Consider the following 25,307-nt stretch of genomic DNA (forward strand, 5'->3'; position numbering starts at 1 on the left):
TAGTGCCGTCAGTACACCTCATGCAGAGCATTGTAGGCATTGTTTAATGTTCTTTGCAGCGCCCCTTCGGCCCCTAGCTGCAACTAGCGCTTTCATTCCTTTTACTGTACGTCCGTTCATATTCTCTTTCTTCCATTTTACTGTCCATCCTCTCCTGACAATAGATTCATAGTCTAACCGCGAGGTTTTCCTCCTGTTACGCCTCCCAAACCTTTTCACTGTCAATTTCTGTTTCGGCGCTGAATGGCCTTAGTTGCCCCAGTGCTTGGCACGTATGCCTAAAATCTATAGATCAATCAGTCAGTTACCGTTGTACCCAAGCTCGTTTGCCGGAAGTGTTAATCAGTTTGCTGGTTATTATTATTATTATTATTATTATTATTATTATTATTATTATTATATAAAGGATAAAGCCCCTTCTCGACCTGACTACCCAACCAAACTCAAGAGTAAAACGCTTAAAAAAAAAAAAAAAGTTGAATTAGGAAATTGAATTGATCACCAAAAAATTGGAAGGATATTCGCAAAAGACGGTGACTGAAACTTCTTGAAAATACAAAGCAGACACACATAACTACGCTGCCAATGATAAGCAAATGAGATGATCACTTCGGTTGCCAACAGGACGTAACAGAGAGGAAGTAACTTACAATAATTGTCAGAAGTCGTTCTTGGTGAGCGTAGTTCGAAACTTCCAGTGAGGAAAGTTTGCCTAACTTAGTCGTCTAAGTGGCGTAGATTCTCTCTCTCTCTCTCTCTCTCTCTCTCTCTCTTCTCTCTCTCTCTCTCTCTCTCTCAACGACGTCATTCCATTCAAACGTCGTCACGTATTGGGCATCAAGAAACATGACGAAGCCACGTGACTAGAAATGGATTCCCACGTATCCACGTAACTCAAATCACTGGAAAAGTGTCCCACGTATCTCACGTAAGTGAAAAGACAGACCACGTAGTCAGTTAGATCACAACATTTAAAACTACACCATGTAACCACGTAGTAACAAAGCTTGCATCAATGCAAATACCACGTTACCACGTAGCAGCACAACTTAGGACAATGAAAAGGTATTTCACGTGGCTACGTGAATCGCTAACAAGATCTGTGAAAACCAAAATCATGTAACAATTTATTCCTCTTTCATGAACGGATGTGCCACGTAGCAACACATTCCACATATTGGAAGGATGTTCTTCGTAACATCACATTCCACATTGCTGGAAGGATATACCACGTATAGCAACACATTCCTCAAAAATGGAAGGATATAGTACCACATAACAACACATTCCACATTCATGGAAGGATATACCACGTATAGCAACATATTCCTCAAAAATGGAAGGATATACCAAGTAGCACAACATTCCACATAGTGGAAGGATATGCCACCTTTTTGTAACCGATCCCTTGCTCCTCAATAAAGGAGAAGGTTTTGAAAATGGAGCACAATATTACATTAAGACTGAATTTACCACATACTGAAATATGACAGTTTAATAATCGGAATAATCCAACTATGAACTCTGATAATAAATTTGTAATTATCTTCCATTTCCTTTATTACTCTTCCCGTTGTTGTGGTTATTTCAATCGCATATTTACATTATTAACGTTTATTGTCATTTGTCATCTTTTAGTTATTGTTCTTCTCTCTCATTTCACATAGCGGCTAATTGTTCGATTTTCTGAATGCGTTATATAGTCAAGTATAATTGAAGCTGTTAATAATGATAATAATAAGCATATTATTTTTTTTTTCTCTATCACAGTCCTCCAATTCGACTGGGTGGTATTTATAGTGTGGGGTTCCGGGTTGCATCCTGCCTCCTCAGGAGTCCATCACTTTTCTTACTATGTGCGCCGTTTCTAGGATCACACTCTTCTGCATGAGTCCTGGAGCTACTTCAGCCTCTAGTTTTTCTAGATTCCTTTTCAGGGATCTTGGGATTGTGCCTAGTGCTCCTATGATTATGGGTACGATTTCCACTGGCATATCCCATATCCTTCTTATTTCTATTTTCAGATCTTGATACTTATCCATTTTTTCTCTCTCTTTCTCTTCAACTCTGGTGTCCCATGGTATTGCGACATCAATGAGTGATACTTTCTTCTTGATTTTGTCAATCAACGTCACGTCTGGTCTATTTGCACGTATCACCCTATCTGTTCTGATACCATAGTCCCAGAGGATCTTTGCCTGATCGTTTTCTATCACTCCTTCAGGTTGGTGTTCGTACCACTTATTACTGCAAGGTAGCTGATGTTTCTTGCACAGGCTCCAGTGGAGGGCTTTTGCCACTGAATCATGCCTCTTTTTGTACTGGTTCTGTGCAAGTACAGGGCATTCGCTTGCTATGTGGTTTATGGTTTCCTTTTTCGCATTGCAACTTCCTACATATGGGGAGAGATGTTATCTCCGTCTATCGTTCTTTGAACATATCTGGTTCTTAGGGCCTGATCTGTGTCGCTGTTATCATTCCTTCAGTTTCCTTCTTTAGCTCTCCCCTTTGTAGCCATTGCCACGTGTCATCGATGGCTAGTTCTTTAGTCTGTCTCGTGTTGTCCGTGCATTGGTTTGTTGTGCCAGTCCTCTGTTCTGTTTGTCATTCTCCTGTCTCTGTATATTTCTGGGTCTTCGTCTACTTTTATTAGTCCTCTTCCCATGCATTCTTTAGCCACTCGTCTTCACTGGTTTTCAGATATTGCCCCAGTGCTCTGTTCTCGATGTTGACGCAGTCCTCTATACTTAGTAGTCCTCTCCCTCCTTCCTTTCGTGTTATGTATAGTCTGTCTGTATTTGGCTCTTGGTGTAGTGCTCTGTGTTTGTCATATGTTTCCTGGTTTTCTGATCTATGCTGCGGAGTTCTGCCTTCGTCCATTCGACTATTCCTGCGGCTGTATCTGATTACTGGCACTGCCCATGTGTTTATGGGTTTTATCATATTTCCGGCGTTGAGTTTTGACTTGAGTATCGCCTTGAGTCTCTGCATATATTCTTTCCTGATCGTGTCCTTCATCTCTTGGTGTTTTATAACCCCTCCTTCCATTATTCCTAGGTAGGGTTTGTATCCAGTCTCATCTATGTGTTTGATGTTGCTCCCATCTGGTAGCTTTATCCCTTCAGTTCTTGTTACTTTGCCCTTTTGTGTATGTTGACTAAGGCGCATTTTTATATTCCAAACTCCATCCTGATGTCCCCCGATACAATCTTTACAGTCTGGATTAGGGTATCTATTTCCTTGACGCTCTTACCATACAGCTTGATGTCGTCCATGAACATCAGATGGCTTAATTCTGTGGCCTCTTTTCTGAGTTTGGTACCCGGCATCCATCTTCTGTAGTACTTTTGTCATGGGAGTCATGGCTACTACGAAGAGTAGTGGGGACAGTGAGTCTCCCTGGAAGATCCCTCTGCTAGTCTTATTCCAGAGCTTGTAAGTATTGTATTCCAGTTGCGCATTGTATGGTTTTTTGAGGACGCTGATGGTGTTTTATTTCCTCTGTCCCATATATTTTCAGGCATTCTATTAGCCATGTGTGTGGTATCATGTCGAAGGCTTTCTTATAGTCTATCCATGCCATGCTTAGGTTGGTTTTCCTTCTCCTACTGTTCTTCATTACCTTTTGTCTATCAGGAGCTGGTCTTTTTGTGCCCCTACACTTCCTTCTGCAGCCTTTCTATAGGTAGTTGTATAGCCTTTCACTGATGATACCTGTTAGTAACTTCCACATTATATTGGTAGGCAGGTGATAGGCCTGTAGTTTACTGGCTATATTTCCCTTACTCTTGTCTTTTTGTACTAAGGATTTATGTTCCTTCCTGTGTCATCCATTTGGGTGCATGGTGATTTGAGATACAATGCTGGAGTTGTTTCTACTATTCTTGGGGTGTAGGGCCTTGAAGTTTTGAGTCAGATATCCATGGACTTCATCGGGACAATGGGGCTTTCCAGTTTGGCATTTTCTTTAGTTGGTGTCTGACTGTGTCTGTCGTGATGTCTGCGAATCTTTGTTTTATTCTCCCTGTTTCTTCTTCCTTGACTTCCTGGAGCCATGTTACATGTTTGTTGTGTATACCGGATTGCTCCATATGTTTTCCCAGAGTCTCTTACTTAGTTCGGCTTCAGGAATTTCTTGGTGGTGTCTTCCCCTCTTAGTTGGCTGTATAGTCTTTTCTGATTAGTTGCGAATAGTTTGTTCTGTTGGTATCCCTTATTCCTGATCATGTACCGTTGGATCTTATGTGCTTTGGCCTTAAGCCTCTGTTTACATCTTCTATTATGTTGTTAGTCCCCTCTCTTGTACTTTGTATTTCTCGTTCAGTTCCTCCCTTGTTTTCTTGCTTCTTAGCGTTTTTTCTACCATCTCTTTCAGTTTACTCAAGTCAGATCTCATCACCATGATTTGCTTTTCCAGGCGCCTTTTCCAAGGAGGTTGCTGTTTTGGTTTATGTTGGGTTGGTTGTGCTGGTGGTGTTGGTGTTCGTATCCCCATCAGTTCTGCTACTAATCTTGCTCCTGCATATGCCAAGTTATTTGTTTCTGTGATACTTGGTGGTGCGTGTGTTATGCCCATTATTTCATTGACCTCACTTGTTTTCTCCCTTAATTTCTTGGCGTTGTAGGCTTTCATGGAGGGGATCTTTGTTCTCTCTGTATCTGGTTCCATCCATTGTCTAATCTTTTCTAACCCATTCCGTCCTCGATGTTTCTTTGTGTTGTTGTTTGTTTGATACCTCATCATCCCTGTCGTCTTCTGTGGGCATCGTACTCTCAGTTCGTCTTCGTGTAATTCGTTGTCGTGTGACATTTCCCTTTACAGTTCTTTTCTTTCTGTTGGGGAGAGCCAGTTCTTTTTCCTTATATTTCTTACTTGGTCTGCCAGCCTCTGTTCTGTTTGGGGGGTGTTATTCCTCTCATTCTAGATGTTGACCAAACCTTCCTTCTATATTCTCTCTCCGTCGGGTTGCTTCTGATGTAGCATCTCCATATTTCCTTATTTTCTTCTCTTGTCCATTTCTTCCTTTGGTTTGCTTCTGTAGCTCCAATCTCAGGCTGTTGGTTACTGTCGTTGTGGTGGTCAGTTGCTGGATGACGACCTCCAAGTACCTGACCGTCTTCCCCTTCAATTGGGTTGAATACCTGGCTGCCGGACGAAGCTCCTCTGTTGCCAGAGGTTCCATTTACGTCGTTGTCGTTTATTCCTTCATTTCTTTCCATCATTGCTGAGTTTTTGCCTATTTAACCCATAGCTGGGACCCTACCCCGTCAGGATAGGTACTCATTTACAGCTGAGTAGACTGAGAAATTATGGTAAAGATCCTTTCCCAAGGAATCAACGCCGAGGAGAGCGGTCACCCATCCAACGACTGACCAGCCCCAATGTTGCTTAACCTGCCGATTGACGACCTAACCCACTCTGCCACGGCGCCACTTTTTATTATTATTATTATTATTATTATTATTATTATTATTATTATTATTATTATTATTATTATTATTATTATTATTATTAATAATGTTGTTGTTGTTGGGGAAACAAATCCTCAGTTTTGTATGGGAACAAATATTTAAAAATAAAAGTCTGGAGAGAGCTTACGTGAATCTGTTCGACTAAAAAATATTCACCAAAATTTCAGAACATTTCCAAACAAAACAAAATTACATCAGTGCTCACCAAGCACTCTCCTAATACCGTGTGGGTCCGCCTTTGCGAAGAATGACCTCCTTCAGCCGATTAGGGACCGATTAAACCAGATTTTGAATAACGTTGGGCGGATCTCATCGCAGTTCGGCCTCCAACTTTGGAAGGGTCGAGATGTCTGTCTAAACAAAACAAATTTCCATATTTTGTATTTGGAATATCATATGATTACTTATCCTTGCTTTGCACTTAAAAAAAGAAGTTGAAATAATATTTACTATGAAAAAAAAATTGAATTTTTAATTTTTTTTTTTTTTCACTTTCGAGTGCTATAAAAATTTCATTATGAAAACGAGTTGAGTGTTTTACTTTTCCCATAATCTATACATTTTAAGTGATAACTGCATAAATAAAAAAATAAAAAAAATAAGCTCCACAGAAATTCAGACAATAAGGCGCCCCAATGAACAGGACCTAAAAACGCAAAACTAGTAAAGTTACCTCTTTCAGCCCTAAAACATATTTTTTTCTTCTCCCAAATATTTTTTTTTATAAACTTCAGACTCTCACTGATCATTTCTTATCAAAAACTTGAACTCGTTTTAATATTTCATGCATGAAAAAAAACTGGGAATTTGTTTCTCCATTACAAGACTTACGCTACTATGAATATTTTCTTATCATTATTATTATTATAAAAAACTGAACAACGGCACCCAATGGAAAACTTCACGAACTTTCCCCCAAAAGCAAAAGTTGCTTTCGATGTTTCCCCTTTTTCTCTCTCTCTCATTTCCCCGCGGGGAAACCGACTTCTGAAGGAGAGGAAAATGCATAAATTAAACCTTCCTTCCAGAGGAATCCAGTTTTCCCCCGCCCCTAAGAAAGGAGGACGTCCCGCGGAGGAGGAAAACGGTGTGTGTCCTAACCTCCTATAACCTCGGTCGGGGAAGAAGAGTTATACGTTGGAGCGTTGCATCACGAAGGCTTGTTGTTGCGAGATTCTCTTGCCGTCGGGTTTTATCATCAACCAGCAGCGTTGCGAAACCGTGAGCTTTGCAATGCGATTTCGTTGCAAAGTGAGAAGTGCAGAGATTTTATAACATTAGGTACTAAATAATGAACTTTGAAAACAAGGCACTTTGCGAAAGAAGTCTACTCCGATGTAAGTAGAATTTGTCTATGTATCTAGCTCTCTGTCCATATATATATATATATATATAATCTATATATCTATATATATATATATTATATATATATATAATATATATATATATATATTGTGACGAAGTGGCCTAGAGTATCTGGGTCTGGACACCATTAATACTTGGGGAAGTAGCCAAAGATCCGGGTCTGGACGCCATTAATATTAGTTAACCCAAATTGCCAAGTATCTGGTTACTACACTTACCATTTGTACTTGTTAGCGCAAGATACCATTCTATTCCTGGGTCTGGGACACCCTTTGTACTTAGGACACAGTTTGATCACGTACTTGGTTATTACTTACCTCACTTCAGCCAGACACCTGACCCTTCATCACAATTACTAAACGACTGAATACTCTAAAGGTGACAGTGATCCCTTATAGAACTGAACAGTCAAGAAAACAATCAGTCTAAGTTCATTAAAATAGATGTGAGGTCATCTTAATTAAAGGGCATCACTCCTTCTGCAATTTCAAATCTAAGTATTTCCCGGATTCTGATTCATTTGAGGGAAACGACACGATTACCACTCTAAAGTTCTACCTAACCAAAATAAAATATGATATATATTATTATACTGTTATACTGGTGGTAATGAAACTCTCACAAAAATTTTAAATACAAAAATTTATTTCTAAATTTAAAATTTATAAGTGAAATTCACAGTCTCAGGAAAATTGTTATTACTTGAAAACAAAAGTTTAATTAATTCTTGAATTAATTATTAAGCTAAATTAAATCAAAGTTTATCAAGAAAATTAATTAAATTAAATTATAAAGCAATAATTAAATTTGAAATTAAATTTAATTAAATACAAATTAATTTGCAAGTGTTAGATTCAAACAGTTATACAATAAAACATTATTCAAACTAATTAAACAAAATAAAGACAATGCATAATATGAAAACGATTAAAGCATTGACAGTACAAACATTAAGCATATAAAATGGACATGTCAAAACAAAGCAAAAGAAAAATGCATTAGTAAAATAATTTTATCCAAACACTGCAAAATAAAACCTCGATGTGCACTTCAAAACATTTGTAAAATACCTTTATACGCAGTTGCACCTTCTCACTCAAAAGAAAAGGCCTGTTACAATCTTCAACACTTTCGTGGGCGCCTTCACAAAAATAATATTAATAACACTATGTTCAGATTCCACAAGCAACACATATTACTAATAATTATATAATAATGAGTGACCACCTCATATATAAACTTGAATTACGTTATGGTAATGAAACAGTCTCGCGAGAGAGAGAAGAGATTTGAGAGAGAGAGAGAGAGATTTGAGAGCAATGCTACACTCTCTAACACACGCCGCTACGTCTCAAAAGCGAATGAATAGTTTTACATGCATAAATAGGGATATCAAGTAGGGGCCTCTTGGCTGCGTTTGCGTATGTCTATGAACAAGGCTCCCTTGTTTCGTTACAGGACAGCTTGGAACGAAAAAAAAAAAAAAATTAGCTTAACTTAGGCATTCTCAAGATGTGAATAACAACTCTCTCCAGAGGCTTACATATAAGCGCTTACTCTTTCTCTCTGTCTTACGTATGTTTCAAAATAAAAGTTACACTACTTAACATGTTATCTTTATATGTGGGAATCTGAACACAAAACATGCATTTCACAACATTATACAGTTTCTGAGGTGAATTAATCATATTACCAAAATTATAATTGCATTACAAAACTTACATTATAAGAATATATATTATATATATATATATATATATATATATATATATATATATATATATATATAAATATAGTTTGTGTGTAAGTGCATCGATCACGATGAACATTTAAGAAATATGTAACTCAGAAAATCCAAAGGTTTATTAAAAGGTGGTCGATAGGCCTAGCAGTTATCCTCTCTCTCTCTCTCTCTCTCTCTCTCTCTCTCTCTCTCTCTCTCTCTCTCTCTCTCTCTCTCTCCTCTTTAGACGTCTGGTCCGATATCATCATTTCCTATTACTAATACAACAATGGTCCAATCCCTACAAGGAAAGCTCTCTCTCTCTCTCTCTCTCTCTCATCTAATTAATAGAAGGTATGCATATATGCATAAAGTATGTATATGTAAGTGTTACATAATAAAAATATGGAATGTTATTCCATATATATAAAAAACTAAAAATATGATTAATTAAAAACCAGTGACCCAAGAGGTCAACCAGATTGCTTGCAGGAATGTGATCAGACCAGAGACGATAAGTATGCTAAGATGACGTATACAATAAAGTAGGCTAAGATGACGTGCTGTACTCAGTCAGTGTCTAGTGCCGTCACCTGTAGTCATTCATTTGTTTATAAACTTTAGTCCAAGCTTCCTGCTTGAGACAAACACCGTGACCTATAGCTCAAGCGGCCTACGTGATTTGTAATCTATGTCATCTGTGTGTATGTTCGTATGTTCGAGCTACTGTCTGCTTCCTTTATGAATTGTAAACCAGATTGTAGAGGAGAAGCGATCAAGCCATCGTCATTAGAAGACCTGTCCATTTTTATCTGAGCTTCATAATGTAGAATCCAATCAGTCATCATCATTGGCAGACTTGTACGATTTCATCTTGTAATCTCAGAAGAATAGATGTATTTTTTGTACTCAGTGTTTTCTACTAGAACCTATCATCATGAGTTTAACACATCTCCGTCGTCCTAATCAGAGAAGATACTGACTTCGTAAGTTATCATCAAACCCCAAGACATTCCAATGAGTATAGAAGTCTTAACCAACCGACTTAGCGTAAGATTATCGCAAATCTAACATAACCTCACAGGGCGCCTTATTGTACAAGGCAACAGCCCTTAAATATATACGTATACTCCTTTATTTATATAGTATATACATACACATATGCGGGCATGCACATGCATACATTACCTAAAAACAAAGTCCCTTGTAAGTTGAAGCAAATGGCTAAACAGTAGGTACGCTCGAATACGTCCATTCTCAGGATTAACCTTAACCTCGGGGTTAACCCCGTAAAAGTACATTTTTGAATTAGGACTAAACGCCTCCTTCGGCAGGATGGAAAACTTGTTTGGTTCCTGATTCTTGTTTTCCAACTCTGAGCAGCTCTGTCAAATCTCTCCGAGACTTAGCAGCCATTATTATTATTATTATTATTATTATTATTATTATTATTATTATTATTATTATTAATCAGAAGATGAAACCATATAATATATGGAACCAAGTCCTCGGTGGCCACTGACTTAAAACTCGAGCTTCCAATAGATATATTCATTTAAAAGAAGTAACAGAAGATGATAGGAAATTCAGAAAGAAATCAGTTATTGGAAAAGGGAATAAAAGATAAACAGTAAATTAATAAATAAATAGATGAAAAATAAATTAGTACAATACAAGGAGAATTTCTTTAGAATAGTCACGTCTCCGCTTGAACTTTTTGAAGTTCCTTTTTGAAGTTCCAATTGCAACAACATCCTTATGGAGCATTGTTCCACAGTCCAACGGAACACAGAGCATTGTTCTCATGCTTGCAAAAGCTCTGCAAACACAAAATTCTCTTTGCAGAATGGAATCTTAGTCTTTTCATCTAATTAGTGACTCGGGTCCTGGTTCCAAATCCAGTGGACCTTCTTTTTAAAACCCCCTCCCTCTGTTTTGTAGATGTTATTTTGGTCGTTGCTTCCGTAGGTTCCATACTGCATGCCTCCCCGCTAGTTAGGCTTTGTTGTATGCTGCGCTTTATACTTTTTATTTATTTATTTATTTATCTTTTGAGCTAGAGCTAAATATCTATAACTGGTCTCTTGAAGTTAATCATGATTACAATGGTAGTTGCGAACTCGAGAGTTTACCAATTCACGTAAGCTTTCATACAACTCACTTCCAGAATATGAAACTCTCTACATTCCGGTGGTCCGTAATTGGGGGTAGTGCCGTCAGTGCACCTAATGCGGCACACTGTAGGCATTACTTGAGGTTCTTTGCAGCGTCCCCTTCGGCCCCTAGCTGCAGCCCCCTTTCATTCCTTTTACTGTACCTCAATTCGTATTCTCTTTCATCCATCTTGCTTTCCACCCTCTCCTAACAATTGTAACATAGTACAGCTGCTCTGAGCTTTTCTTCCTGTTACATATTTGAACCCCTCTTTACTTTCAGTTTCCCCTTCAGCGCTGAGTGACCTTATAGGTCCCAGTGCTTGGGCCTTTGGCCAAAACTTATAATCCATCCATCGGTAAAAGTAGTTCCGTTATATGGGCGAACGTAGTGATTAGGAAGCTTCTCAGAAATTCCCTCAAATCAAAAGATAAACACAAAATATGTTTAATATAATAATAATAAATGTTCCTCAAAAATGAACGTTGCTTTAATGCACAGAAATAATTTCATATCTGATTGATGACATAATTAATACAAAGGGCTGGAACGGTTTGATGTTTCAATAACGTTGATGCGTTAATTACCTTCATTAGCAGATGAGGAAAAAAAGATAGAAATATTCTGGAGCCCTCAACTGTTACTTTTGTTATTTGCTAATCAGTCTCCATTATTTTCCTTCGTGTGGTATGTCTGCAGAGCGCGTTTATTCTTACCGATAATTTAGCAGTTTTTTCCAGTCGGGAAACTTACTGCTATATTTCATTTATGCCCCAAATTAAGATTCATCTTTCGACGGTATTATTATTATTATTATTTATTTATTTATTTACTTGTTTGTTTGTTTAAACAGGCATCCTATTCGACTGGGTGGTTTTATAGTAGTGTGGGTTCCGGGTTGCATCCTGCATCCTTAGGAGTCTATCACTTTTCTGACTATGTGTGCTGTTTCCAGGAGCACACTATTCTGCATGAGTCCTGGAGCTACTTCAGAATCTAATTTTTCATTGTTATTATTATCATTAATTAATTAAAAGATACTCATAGTAGCATGAGTCTTGAAATGGAGAAACAAATCCACATATAAGTGTACGTACTTATACTTGAAGATAAGTCCGTACAGAAGGCTTCCAGGAAACTGTTCCAGTCCCCTTATCAATCTGCACTTCGAAAATTTGAATGAAAGTTCCCTGAAGCTCCATTATTATTATTATTATTATTATTATTATTATTATTATTATTATTATTATTATTATTGGTACTTGTTGCCTAAAATACAATGAGGTAACGAATTAAGTTAAAAAGAAAAAAAAATCTCATTCTGTTTGGTTGATGTTTTTGCATGGATTTGCACATTTTCGCAACTGTCTTTTTGAGAATTAGTCGTGGGAACGTTATAATCAATAAATGGACGGAAACACCTTGGAACATTCTCACTGCAACACAATGCGCCATGACGCCAGTGAATGAAAATTATCGTCATCTCTTTCCTGGAAAACACCGAGAGAGAGAGAGAGTAAATCCTATCTTTTCACTCAATCCTGGAATCCAGATTCCAAAATGCCTCTGAGGCGCTGAGCCACAAGGCATTCCAGGGAGGGAGTATAGCCACGGCGCGCCTCAGCGGGTGAGATGACTGCTAAACTCCTGCGGTGAAATCGAGTCTTGTAGTTTCCTGTCGTGGGAAATGAAAGGTTGCGAAAGACGTCATCGGGGAAACGGATCTCTCAGTCACTGGGTTTGCGTCAGGACTGGAAGGACGTCTCCCCCAGAGAGAGAGAGAGAGAGAGAGAGAGAGAAGGGTGGTAGGCGGTTTGATACGAAAAGGGTGGTACTGCTATCAAATATCAAAGCTTGGCTTCTATTGTTAAATCAACTGTCATTCATTCATATTTAGTTCCCTTGTATAGGGTACTGCCGTCAGGACCTCACGCGGTGCACTGTGGGCATTTTAAGGTTCTTTGCAGCGTCCCCTAGCTGCAACCCCTCTCATTCCTTTGACTGTGCTTCAGTTCATAGTCTTTCTTCCGTCTTACTTTCCATCCTCTCCTAACAATTGTTTGACCATTTTCACCGTTGTATGACCTCATAGGTTCCAGCGCTTGGCCTTTTGGCATAAATTTCATATGCATATTTAGTCATTATGTCATGATCACTTTAATATGAGTGAAGTGGTTACAAGAAATATTTTTTTTTATTAAATCATCTTCCCTGGAGTAGTTTGAGACTAGTTTTTTTAATGTCCAAACCACCCCCCACCCCCCGCCCTTCTTAGCGGACCCTGTTTGTAAGTTTAATGATGAAGTCAGAGGAAATCTAAAATTTAAGCTTCTCTACCACGCTTTCGAAATTAATTTGAAATTAACTTGAGCTCATAGAGGTGGCAGGTTCTGTTTATAAAGAAATGGGTGTCAATGGAGTGATTGTGCCTTTTGAATTAAAAAGAATAATGTTTCTCCTTTTTTTTACGTCCTATAACAAACGGAGTCAACACCCTTATATAAAATTTCGTCAGTCATCCAAGGCTGCAGCTCGTTCTGCGAAAAAAAAAAAAAAAAAGGTGCTATGTAGAGGCTTGTGGGTGGAGTGAAGATCATGCAAGAAGAAATCAAATTCACAGAACTAAAGACTCTCCTATTCTGCAGGAGTTATGATACCGACGAGAAAACACTAAAAGATCATTATTATAAAATATAAAAAGCACCTCGTTTTGAAAACGTACACGTCCCCGCCAGAGAGTTAATCATCCTTGTAGAGGGCTGTAGGCTGTACACAAAACCAGTGAGTGTAATCTGGAGGACGTGTACCTATCATCGTTGTTACTGCTGCAGCCATATTGGACTTCGATTCTGGGTAAACAAGGTAGGCTCACCATTTAAGGATGCAACAGATTCTGTTTGTTCAGCTTGCCGATTAATACTGAAAGCTTTGATAGTGTGATTCTAGTATGCAGTGCTGACAAAGGTGTTTGCGTTTATTACCGAACTGACCAGTGTCCATCATAACCTGAATCACCTGAAGATTAGCGACCCCTAATACCTCTCCTGAAGAAAAGCGACCCCAATATTTTCCTCCTGAAGAAAAGCGACCCCAACATTTTTCACCTGAAGATAAACGACCCCTGCTTGTTGGTGTCTCCAATCTTCAGGTGACCCACTTTAGCTCATAATATTATAGAAAAAAGGAGAAAAAAATATAGATATATATTCATTAAAAACTACTTTATTAAACATTTGTTAAAAACACAAATTTAGACAAACAATCAATAGTTAATTAAAAGCGTATTGTCTTGCAATTTCAGTACAAAAATAATCAAACCTACTGTAACCCCTGTGGCTAGCACGCACAGCGCAACATTACCTCTTGCCAGAACATACCGAGCTTGCCAAGAATCTTTAAATATGCAAATAAGGTCGTCCGTGCTCTAAGCTCCGTCCACTAGGGCGCCATAACCCGCTCCAGTTTTGAAATGTTCAAAACAAGTCGTGGGTGGTCACGCCAAATGTCACCTGACATAGCTCCAGGCATTGCACATGGGACCCCTGGTGACTACTGTAGGGTAGGCGCTAGGGTCACCTGCATTGTTCGCCGTCATTTTTCTTTCCACCGCGAAGCACGTGGGCCTCATAATTGCGCTGTAGCCTACGGGGAAACCGATTCGCACATTTAAAACCGTGTACAACATGGCAACTCTGTAGCGTGGTATAAAAGGTCAGGTCGGCACCCACTTAGAATTAAGGTGAACTAGTTTTAGAAGTCAATAAGTAAGAAGAAAGGAACCAAGTTGAATTAATTAAAAATGGGAATCAAATCCCAAGTTCCCTGAGAACTAATAATTAGAATTAAGCTCTTAGAATTAAGGTAAATTAGTTTAGAGATTAGGTAAAATGTAGGGAACTAAAATAGCTTAATTAAGTAAAGCAAATTTCTAAAAAAGTAGGTAATCAGCAAGAACGAAGTACTAACCCACTAACTCTAATTATAAGATAAAGGGGAAAGGCAGTCCTAGAAGGGCAAGGAGTCTGCGCCCCACAAAAAAAAAAAAAAAAAAAAAAACTACTAACCTCTAACCCTACACGGGACGGAAGCCCGAAATAGCGTAAGTTACTAACAAGTGGACATAACACAAATGTAGAATTACAACGTGGTTTGAGTTCTCATTCCCACCCACCCCCACCAAGGGAGGGTGGGAGAGAGGACGATACCAATAAGGAGCCTGATTGTATAACTAACTTTGACTAACACCCTTGCCCACCTGCCTTCCTAGAAAATTCATACATCACTAGAACTATAAAACTCATTACAAATCAAGACAAACACTACACTTAACAACAAAAGACTAATAGGTCTGTCCTATTCTTACTCACTAGCACTAATACCTTCCTTTCACCAAACCTTACAACCCTTCCAAAACCTTACCTTCCTTATGGGGCCCCCCAGGGGATAACCCCACTCCATCCTATCCCCCCCCCCCCCCCCTCCCCCCCCCCTGCTTGCTTGCTTCAGGTCAGCTGTTGTTTCCGTCTCGCGAGACCAGCAGTTTCCTCCAAGTACTCTCCACAACGCCCTTCAAAATGCCGAACCTCCTAAAACGACCAAGGAAGGGACCATCAACGTCACATCTTCTTGCAGGACTTCTTTCGGCCTGGAGAAGACTCCTACAGCCACTCCTGCAGACACTCAGGTCGAAAAAAATGTCATTTTCCACCTACAGGAGTCGGAGTTGGACGAGATACAATGATGACAGCGACACGGAAGACGACTGACGGACAGGGAGAAGTGGATATTGAACATATTCAACTTCCTTAAGCCCCACATCGTCCGTCAGAAGAAGCCCAAGATGTTGGGACTGCCAGTGGTATGTATATTATAATGTCTGACTTAATTTTTTTTATTTGTTGAAAATTTACAATATTTTACAGTACACGCAGAATTCTACCAAAGTGAATTTGCAAACTGGATTTTCAGAATGCAATATTTTTACATTCTCTCATACATGTTCCATCACTTTATAGTCTAGAACATTGCACTATCGGCGTAAGTTCCAGGTAGACGCCCGACCTTGCTTTCTTTGCGCATACATTTGCGGCGCAATTTACGGTGCTGGCTTTACGTCCGTTAGCCCGTGTCCTGTTTACCAGCTGTTCAAGGTCATTTCACCGCTATGATGCCCACGATCCACATACGTGGGCATACGCCGTCGTGATACGTGAATGTGTGACCCCAGCATAAGGCGCCGTGCCCTGACCTTTGGTTGTTGGGGGAGTGGGGGGGTGAACCACCTGAAAAGGTGGGAACATGTCCCGGTCAGCGATTGGCAGGAATGAAGCCGTGCAACTAAAGTAAAATTTTACCCTCTTGGTGGCTTCAATATACTATTTGTCAGTGAAATGTCGTCTTTTTTTTTCTTTTTTTTTTTAACTGGCCTAACCTTACAGACATACCCTAGCTATACAAGGATGGGGCATGGCTTTGTAAGCCAGGCGATGCATCTCGCATCAATGTTGCTGAATTAGATGTGGTGGTAGAGGAATAAATTTAACAATGGAGTGAGCTCTTGAGTCTGTTGAGATAATAACAGATTCAGCAACCATATAGGCTGGTTGCGAGGAATCATTACTGGAGATTTTAGGGAGAAGGTTTCTGGTATGTCAGAGATGTTGGTGAAACGCCGATTGTCAGTGATATAAATGATATAATTGATATGTTGGATGTCACTGTGACATTGGTAATATCTTGTCTGAACAAAACTGATGGAGCTGATCAGAGTGAGGAAGGAGTGGCTTTATAGTGAGTTACAGGTGCCCTTATGTGTAGTGAGTTTGAGCAAGTTGCACGATAGGCATAATTTTAGTGTTGATAGACCATTTTATTTAAAACAGTTAGTTGATTCTGAAGGGAAGAGAGATGCTGAGAAATGTGTTCATTCCTGTTTGCAATGCAGGTCGATTGATCCAGCGCCTGTTAAAACATAATCCTGGTCAGTTAACTGTAGAGAAAAATTGGTGTAGATTATCCGAGGATGTGACAAATTGCAAAGGATAAAGCTTTTTGACACTAGTGGACTGCAGGCGCAGTAGATTTGCTGTTTGGAGAGAGATTGGGTTAGAAAATGCTAGAGTTATTTGCGCAGATATGTCTGAAGAAAAGGCCTCCCAATTATCTCGTTCAGATCTCATCAATTTGAAAAGTTATGCATTGCATTGAGAGACGTTATCGAGCTGAATAGAGAGCTTCTGGTAATGGGAATGTTGAACGTCACCATCGCACTATAAAGTGTTTAGCAGCATGAAGTAATGAGGACCCTTTGATGATACTGTTTTGGTATAACCTTTCAGTAAAAACTGATGTTAGCGCTGATAGTGCTCCAGGTAACGATACTTGGAGACCTTCAGAGGGGCAGAACAAGATTGATGGAGTGGCAGAGTCTGCAGTACAAGTTGGTGATGAAGACTTTGTGAATCCTCCCAATGGAAGGTGCACTTCTAAATGGGGGAGGGGTCGTGTGACAAAGGTAACACGTCAGAGAGTAATGTTGATGTGGATGGTGTACCTCGTCATGCATTAGACATACATAGGGTTCTTGATAAAATTGATGAGGAATTGGGTGAGGTTTGTATTGATGATTAGATGAAGCGTGAATCAGATGTGATTGAGCAGGGCTAACATGCCTGAGTCCTCCAGGATGGTTCAACAACGGCGGGATCCTCTCGTGGATGCGGGATTATGCGAGTCATTGGTGTGTAAATCATGGTGGAGATGTGGATTGAATAAGTAGTAGTAGTAGTAGTAGGAGGAGGAGGAGGAGGAGGAGGAGGAGGAGGTTAAGAGGTAAGAGGAAGAAGTGCGTGAGTAGTTGTCGTTGAGACTTCAGTGAGGTAGGATGGTTGAAAAGAAAAAAAAAACTTTTTCCGGTTGAGTTAGGTTGCACAGTCTGTAAGAGCTCTGGGTTCAATCAGTGGTCTATCTTGGCAGTAGCCACTATCGCTTGAGACGAGTGTTCAATTTGTCCTGTTAACCACCTGCTCAGAAGTGGTTCTGTTGGTCAGAAGTGGTTTTGTTGATGTTGTTACAATCTTGACAATGGAAGGAAACGCTAGGATACTATTTAGGAAAAGAACTCTTTATTACATTGATTCGTTTCAGAGCGTAGGTAAAATATGAAGGGAGTGGAGTACCCACCTCACTCCAGAGACAACTTACTTCAAATTTACTTTTAATATGAGTGCCTCTCATCAAGACAGTCGTTCTCCGACAAATTCCGACCCCATCAGACCCACACACTTTTTACATTTCCTTTTGCAGTAAATAATAGAACCTAAAAAATTTATCTTTAGATTTTCTCAGGTGTGCCTATCATTTTATGCAGAAGTGGTAACCAGATTGATAATCGCCTCTTAGGTTGGAACTTTGATGACTATAGGAAATCCCGCTACTATTGGTAATGTTGTATGAAGAGGGTTACAGTGTGCTAAAGTTTATAATTATCTGTGCCAACTCGAATATTCATTATTTATATATGTGATATGATTGTGTTTTTATGCCGAAGTTCAAACATTTGTTGCAAATTGAATACTTATTCTTTATATCAAGTATATGAGTATATTTCTCGTCAGGACGGCATTAGGAACAAAATTGTTGAGGTGGGGGTGGGGTTAGGGAAGGGGACAGACGTTGCTTATGGGACTACGTGAAGGTAAGAACCCGCACCCCCCTTCCCTCCCCCAATCTTCCCCCGGGGTAAACGCAGGGTTGCAAGGTTCCTTATTAAAAGACCCAATTCCCTTTTAATAAACTGTTAGGAGACGGGATGGAATACCGGCAGCAGCTGTGATTAAAGCGGTATATACTTTGCTAAAGACGGAGCTTTAAGTTTTATGAGTGGGGAAAAATGTCGTCATTTTCACATGTCCTTCACATCTCTCTCTTCTCTCTCTCAGCCATAAGATGAAGCACCGGAAAATGTCGTTGTATGGCAACCTCAGCCGAGCGTATTATATTAAAGAAAATCTTACTGAGCAATTCACTCACTCCGGGGGATATGTGGCCGTTTAGCTGTTAAGGAAATGACGCCCTTAAGATAAATAAAAGCGCCATTGTGTAAATGAAGTTATCTTTTTGTAAAAAAACGGAACATTTCTCCGGGGATCAGTACGAAGCGAGAATCATATAATATGTAGTTTAAAGAAATTTAAAATGTTTATTATAAATTCTCCTTTAAATGACGAGAAGAGTTTGCGGTACCAAGATTTTCATATTTTCACTTCTACCCTATTTGGAGTCCCCAACAAAACGCCATTATTCGTCAGTACGGTGATCATTTTCCAAATGCTCTTCTTTTTTTTTCCCTCTCCGTAAGGGGGGGTAGTGCCGTCAGTGCACCTCACGCGATGCAATGTAGGCGCGACTTGTGGCTCTTTGCAGCGTCCCCTCGGCTCCTAGCAACAGCAGCAGCCCCTTTCACTTTCATTCATTTTACTGTACCTTCGTTCATATTCCTTTTCTTCCAACTTACTTTCCACCCTCTCCTAACAGTCGATTCACACCTTTCATACCTCTCTACTCTCGATTTCCTTTTCAGCACTGAATGACCTCTTGGGTCCCAGCGCCTAGCCTTTCGCACAAATTTTATGTTCCATCAAAACAGAAGAGACGACGCATCAATTTCATATCCATAAATTTCCGTTGGCGCTCAGAATTGTGTGTGTTGAACTTTTTGGCGCAAAGTTTCGTATAGTTAATCATAACTTAGTAAAAACTTTGTTTTTGGGGAAGGGAATAAGTGTTATCGAGTTTGTGTGCGTTGCGGAAAACGGGGGATAAGAAATCGCGGAGATCTGCGTGTCATTTATCCTTTATTCTGCACTCTTAATTACTTTTTTCCATCAGGCTTCCTCCTTTTTCTTTTCTCCTTTCCTTTCCACTATCTTCCTTTCCCCTTCTTTCTCTCGTAGCCTTTTTACTCTTATTCTATCCAGTTTCTGATTTTCCATACTTCCCCTTTCTCTGCCATTTTCCAATTTCCAACCCCCCCCCAATATTTCCTCGTTTCCCCGTTCATTCTTTTCCCTGTAAAACCTGGACTCTCTGTTATCATAGATTGCCCGTTCCTTCGGCCTTCGTAGCATCTTCCAACCCAGCTACGTTGCTCTCTGCCTTTTACTTCACATCCATACCCTTTGGTGCGTCCTTAGCTATCCAGCTTCTCTGACTATTAAAAAAAAATCCAAAGTGTAACTTGATTTCAAGTCCTCGTGGTCCAGTGGTTAGGATTTTAGCCTCGTCAGGGAGATGTCCCTAATTCGAATCCCGAGAGGGCTGAAACGATTTAGGGACGTGGTACTTTTACTGAGCTAAGCAGTGAATTACATGTACTTGTTTGTTAGTTGACTGTTGGGGAGCGCAGCAAAGATGGTGCGTAGCCTTATACTAGAATCCTTTTTTTATAACCGGAAATGTAATATTTGTTTTATTCATTCAATTTTCGGTAATCAATATGCCTTCATACACTTAAGCAATTTATGCATAAGAGGACTCTATGAAACACATTCGATTTTCCATGTTGAGAGAGAGAGAGAGAGAGCTATAAGAAGTCTGCTGATTACTTCCCTGCTAAGGAGATTTTCCTTGCGTGATCAGGGTATCAGATATGGCATACGATGATGGAGAGAGAGAGATTTCCTATATAATGAGGTACCCCCATTTTTTTTTTTTTTTATATTAAGACTCGCTTAACCCTATTTCTCCTAAAATAGACTCTCTCTCTCTCTCCCCGCATAATATTCAAGGCGGGGCAATATAGCACATTTTTTCCTCCAGGTTATTGTTTTTACAATCTCCTCATAATGAAAGTTTTTTTTTTTTTGCGGGGGGGTGGGGGGGGGGATAGCGTTTGTTTAATGAACAAAGATGCGAATTTTGCTGCTTAAAAGTGCCTTATAGGTAATTACTTAAGGGGAGAGAGAGAGAGAATGTGATCATTTTGTTTTACACAAAACATAATATATATATATATATATATATATATATATATATATATATATATATATATATATATATATATATATAAAGGTATTATCTGCTGAGTAAAGGACGCCGAGTCGAAAGATTTGGAGACACTACGTTGTTTATTTTTCCCTCGTGGCTTATAACTTTATTTATGAATTTATCACGTTCCAGACTTTCGAGATTCAGTTTTACATACATGCATACACATATACTATAGAATATATATATTATAATATATATATATACTCATTATTATCTCAGTCCATGAATATACGTAGTATGTAGTATAACCATATATAGGTAAGAGAGCTTTTAGACCGTTAGATAATTAATGGCCTAATATTGCAATCTGTGCATCGCCGTTACCAGATTGCTAATTTTGCTCACACCATAGCGATCGCTAAATTATTCAGAAATCCAGAATCAAACAAAATGCAAAATCTTAATTTTTTTATTCCAGGACATAAGGTCACTGAATAAATGAACCATTTTTGTCTCTTAGTAGGTCATTACCCAGAATCCTCGGAGAAACAATGATGGCGACCCATTGCAATGTGTACAATGTTTAACAAGGTTTTGTTGACACCTGTTGCCTTAATTTGTCTGTTCCGACTACTTCTCCGGTAATTGTTTTTTTTTCCTCGAAACCTTGGCTGTAACTTTAGAACTGATTAGATACCGATTTCACGTCTGATACGCATAATCGATTGCTGAAACCCTTGTTGAGAGTGAAGTCGAGGTCATACTTCGACTTTATAGGTCAGATAGGTGTGTGTCACCAAATGGAGCGTTGTGGCTGACAAATACATTTTCTTGAATATAGTATAGGTTATGTTCGGGTATACAATCACTGAAAATGCTCTTGTGTACTAGACCCATGAAAAGATTAAAATTACTCGCATTGTAGACGGTCACTTGGAAATAAAAATCTAAAACACATTTTGGTAACTAGTTATTTTGAATGTTGGGATAACTGTTATCACCGTTTTTACGTTTCAATATATCGGCACTTATTCTTTGGAGACTAATATCGGTTAATTTTGTATAAATAAAATTACCTAGTGCACCTACACACTTTAGGAATGGGATTGATCGGATTGATCAGCTGACTTTAGAGCAAAAAAAAAAAAAAAAAAAAAAAAAAAAAAAAAAAAAAAAAAATTCCAGTGAATAGTGACGAGGGAGAGCACAAATGTTATTTTTTAAAAACGCATCCTTACCGCCACTTCGTTCTGGGAGAATTGTTTAACCACCTTACAGGGTAAAACATTCATTAGTGTTCCTCCTTCATGGGAAAGTCTCGTTACTTTCGTAGATAAAGTTTTATTTATTCTTTTAAGATTTAATAGTTCTTACCGTATACGATCTTAAATAGTACCGTATACGCAAGTTTAAGAGTCTTAAAATCTAGTTTCGCAAATTGTAATAACGAGACTTTAACAGTGAAAACATTCTGCGCCAGTTAATCAAAATACGTATGCAGTGCATTTAATGACAAAACAGATACCACACTGATAAAAAAATGTCTCTTCGAGAGGTTATCAGTGTCTTCCCGAGTGTACAGTTGATAAGAGTAATTGCCACTATTACGATTTGCCCGTTATGAGGTCTTATCTGTTCCGTCAATGCCTTTTGCATTTTCTGCCCGAATATGTGGTGGTAATAATACTCAGAATCGCAGTTACGTTATGTCACGACACTAATGTTGTACCTCCTCCTTTTAGAAACAATGTGGAGGACGATATCAAAAGCTATACCTCCCGTATCAGATAGTGTGTGATGTGGGAGGGAGGTGGCGAATCAATAGGCTATGGGGATGGGAGAGGATGAATTTAAAGGATGTGAATAGAGGGCGGCGGATGAATACCAAAATTGATTTCATGGGATGAATGGGTCATTCTTTCGCTAGGGTCTTGATTCCTTATTTAATACCGAGTTTTTCTTTGGGTTTTTCTTGCGTAGGGTATGTTATACCTATTTTCGTCGGGGATCTTTTAAACTAATTTTTAAAATAATCTAAACGGTAAACAATTGAAATGCAGACTCAATTTGCTGATTATTAGCCTGAAGACTTGCGGGGTATAGTTCTGGTTAAATGATTTTCAACATTACTAACTCCAGTTAAACATTAAGTCTAATAGGGCTGACTACTAAATAGGTTTTAGGGCCTGTTCATCATCATGTAAAACTACATAAGTTTTGGAGTTGAGCAGTTTTCAGTTGAATGCAGCAGTTTTATTTAAATTTCGACACTTCCCTTATTATCCGGATTCTTTCACGAACATTTTTATTTTTACATTTCTTCCCACAGGTACCAGAATCCAGACAGAATGAATTTGAGAAAGAACACTTGGGTCGGATGACGTTAAAGAGTTGTACGTGTAAATAGAAATTAACAGCAGCAGGTAATTATGTGAATAGGATATCAAAGCCAAACTCAGCAATGGTATAAGAGGTTCGAGACATAAGTCCAGACCCCAGTGGTACGTACCATTTCAAGGTTAGGACCAAGGGCCAGTGGTTTAAAAGGCTATCCCCGTCTGGAAAACTCTGAAACTAAACATGGAATTAATTATCTGTAATTAATTAAAATGCAAGATGAATCTGTTGCATGCAAGTTGCATTTTATGGCTCACTGTGACTTTAGTTGACAAAAAACTGCTGGCGTGTAATAGATTTCAGCAGCTCTTATTTAGCAAGTTTGGGGCGGTAACCTCTCAAGTTGTTCCTTAATCACTGCAAAGAACCCACTTGAATGTGAACGAATGGCAAGAGTTAATAATCTGATAAGATTATTGTCTCAACAGAATTCAGAAATTCTTGCGAGAAATTTCCAAGTTTCATGGAAGTGGGCTACTGGCAAGGAATAATTTGTTTCCTGATTGACTTCCTTGTGTGATACTGTAGCTTATGTACTTAAAAGTCAGTTGGTTATATTTATAAAAGTCGAATATTTTGTTCTTGCTTTTGAATGTTAGGTATTAGAGTTGTGTATTAATTTCATACTTTCCATTTTTTCAGGACATCGAAGGGAAACTAGTCACATTTGTAAATACCATCCCACAGAAGCATAGCATGGGTTGAGAATACGAAATGAAATCATCCCAAACAATGAATGAGAAATGGCATCAGGAGTTGACTCTGATCACGCATAACAGGAATTTGCCATGGAAATTGTCTTTGGTTACCTGTTGAAAATTAGTCTAATACTCTCACAAATACCTCCATCTTTGTATGGGTTGCACTCTGGAGTTTTGACTGCTTTTACACCGTTCCAGGCGGTCTCATGTCAACAACAGCAAACTTTCCTCAGCGGCCATTTCTAGCAACAGTGAAGAGCGCCGCATTTCTAAAGACCTGCAGTCCGGTGCCCATCTGACAGCAGATATGTGGGCTAATTGGCTGTTTAGTGATCCTAGAGAGGGCAGCATCTCTTCTCTTAAATTCATTGACCCTGTGCAATGGAACAGTTCTAGGATCTTTATCACTCCTCCCACCAAGTTGAAGCTGCAGTTGACAGATGAAGAGCAGACAATGACAATTTGGTCCACCAGGATGCCATGTACCCTTTGCCCAAGAGATCTCAAACCACAATCTCTCTTCTTAGAGCCACCAGCCTTCTCCTGCTCCACAAAGACATCTCGGCAGCTTCCTTTCAGTCCGGTCCTACAAGACCAGGCGTAGGTGCATGATGCCTGGCGAGCCATCGGACAACTTGGCAACAGCACTGGAGCAGAGATGTTCTGTGGGCGAGATATCTACTCCCCCCTTTATTTGAGAGTGATATCCCATAAACTTTACGAATTGATAGTACAATTGCATCAGTGAGCAGACTCACTCGGTGGATCTTTCAGCCAGATACATTCCAGACCAGAGGAATGTAGTGACCGACAAGGTGATTCTGGAGTTCAGCAGAGTATAATGTTACTACATACACATGCCATTAATGCAGTTTTTAAAAGCACATTTCTCTATGATGCAGTGAAGGGCATGGTTAATCTGATCCCTTTGCCATTTGATTGATAAAAAATGTCAAGTTTCATAACAGCTTTATAGAAAATGTTAGTTGACAAAATAGTTGAAAAGTTGTATTACGAATATCCTACATCTTTCTGTTGAAAATGGTTTCGTTTAAAAACATTCTCAAGGTATTAAATAAAGAAAAATTTGGTAAAAAATTATTTATTAATATCCATCGTTGAGAAAAGCGCAAATGTGACTGAGACAGATAGGAGGAAGGATTAAAAATAAATCAGAAGAGTCATGTTTCCATAAGTAATAACGTAATCTTTCACGTCGTGTAAACTGTAAAAACCAAAGGCAACTTACAAGAAGACATAATGGAATGAACTTGTTACAGAGCTAACATATATGTTATATAAATATATATATAGTGTACAGTATATACGTTATGGAACAGGAGCTTAACCCGTTGAACTTAAGAAAGAAAGATTACGATACCCCATCAAGTTTGGTTTCAAGTGTGATAAAACATGAAAATCTACTCAAAAGGTGCTGACATGGCCTTGGCTTGTGCTCGAACTCTCTTCTCGTACTCCAAACGATTTTGGCTGAAAAAGAAGAA

General features: G+C 39.0%; 1 protein-coding gene across 7 annotated transcripts in view; it reads right to left on the reverse strand.

The window, feature by feature from the left end:
- Window positions 1-24,888: 24,888 nt before the first annotated feature.
- The window catches only part of LOC135223477 (SUMO-conjugating enzyme UBC9-B), a 68,404-nt gene continuing 67,985 nt past the window's right edge, over window positions 24,889-25,307 (reverse strand). For all 7 annotated transcript variants that reach the window (XM_064261898.1, XM_064261899.1, XM_064261900.1 and 4 more), the window contains exon 6: window positions 24,889-25,293. In XM_064261898.1, coding sequence (XP_064117968.1) covers window positions 25,224-25,293 — 70 coding nt within the window. In that variant the 3' untranslated portion in view covers window positions 24,889-25,223. The remainder of the gene's footprint in view (window positions 25,294-25,307) is intronic.

The sequence above is a fragment of the Macrobrachium nipponense genome, chromosome 10, assembly GCF_015104395.2.
Source record: "Macrobrachium nipponense isolate FS-2020 chromosome 10, ASM1510439v2, whole genome shotgun sequence".
NCBI lineage: Eukaryota > Metazoa > Arthropoda > Malacostraca > Decapoda > Palaemonidae > Macrobrachium > Macrobrachium nipponense.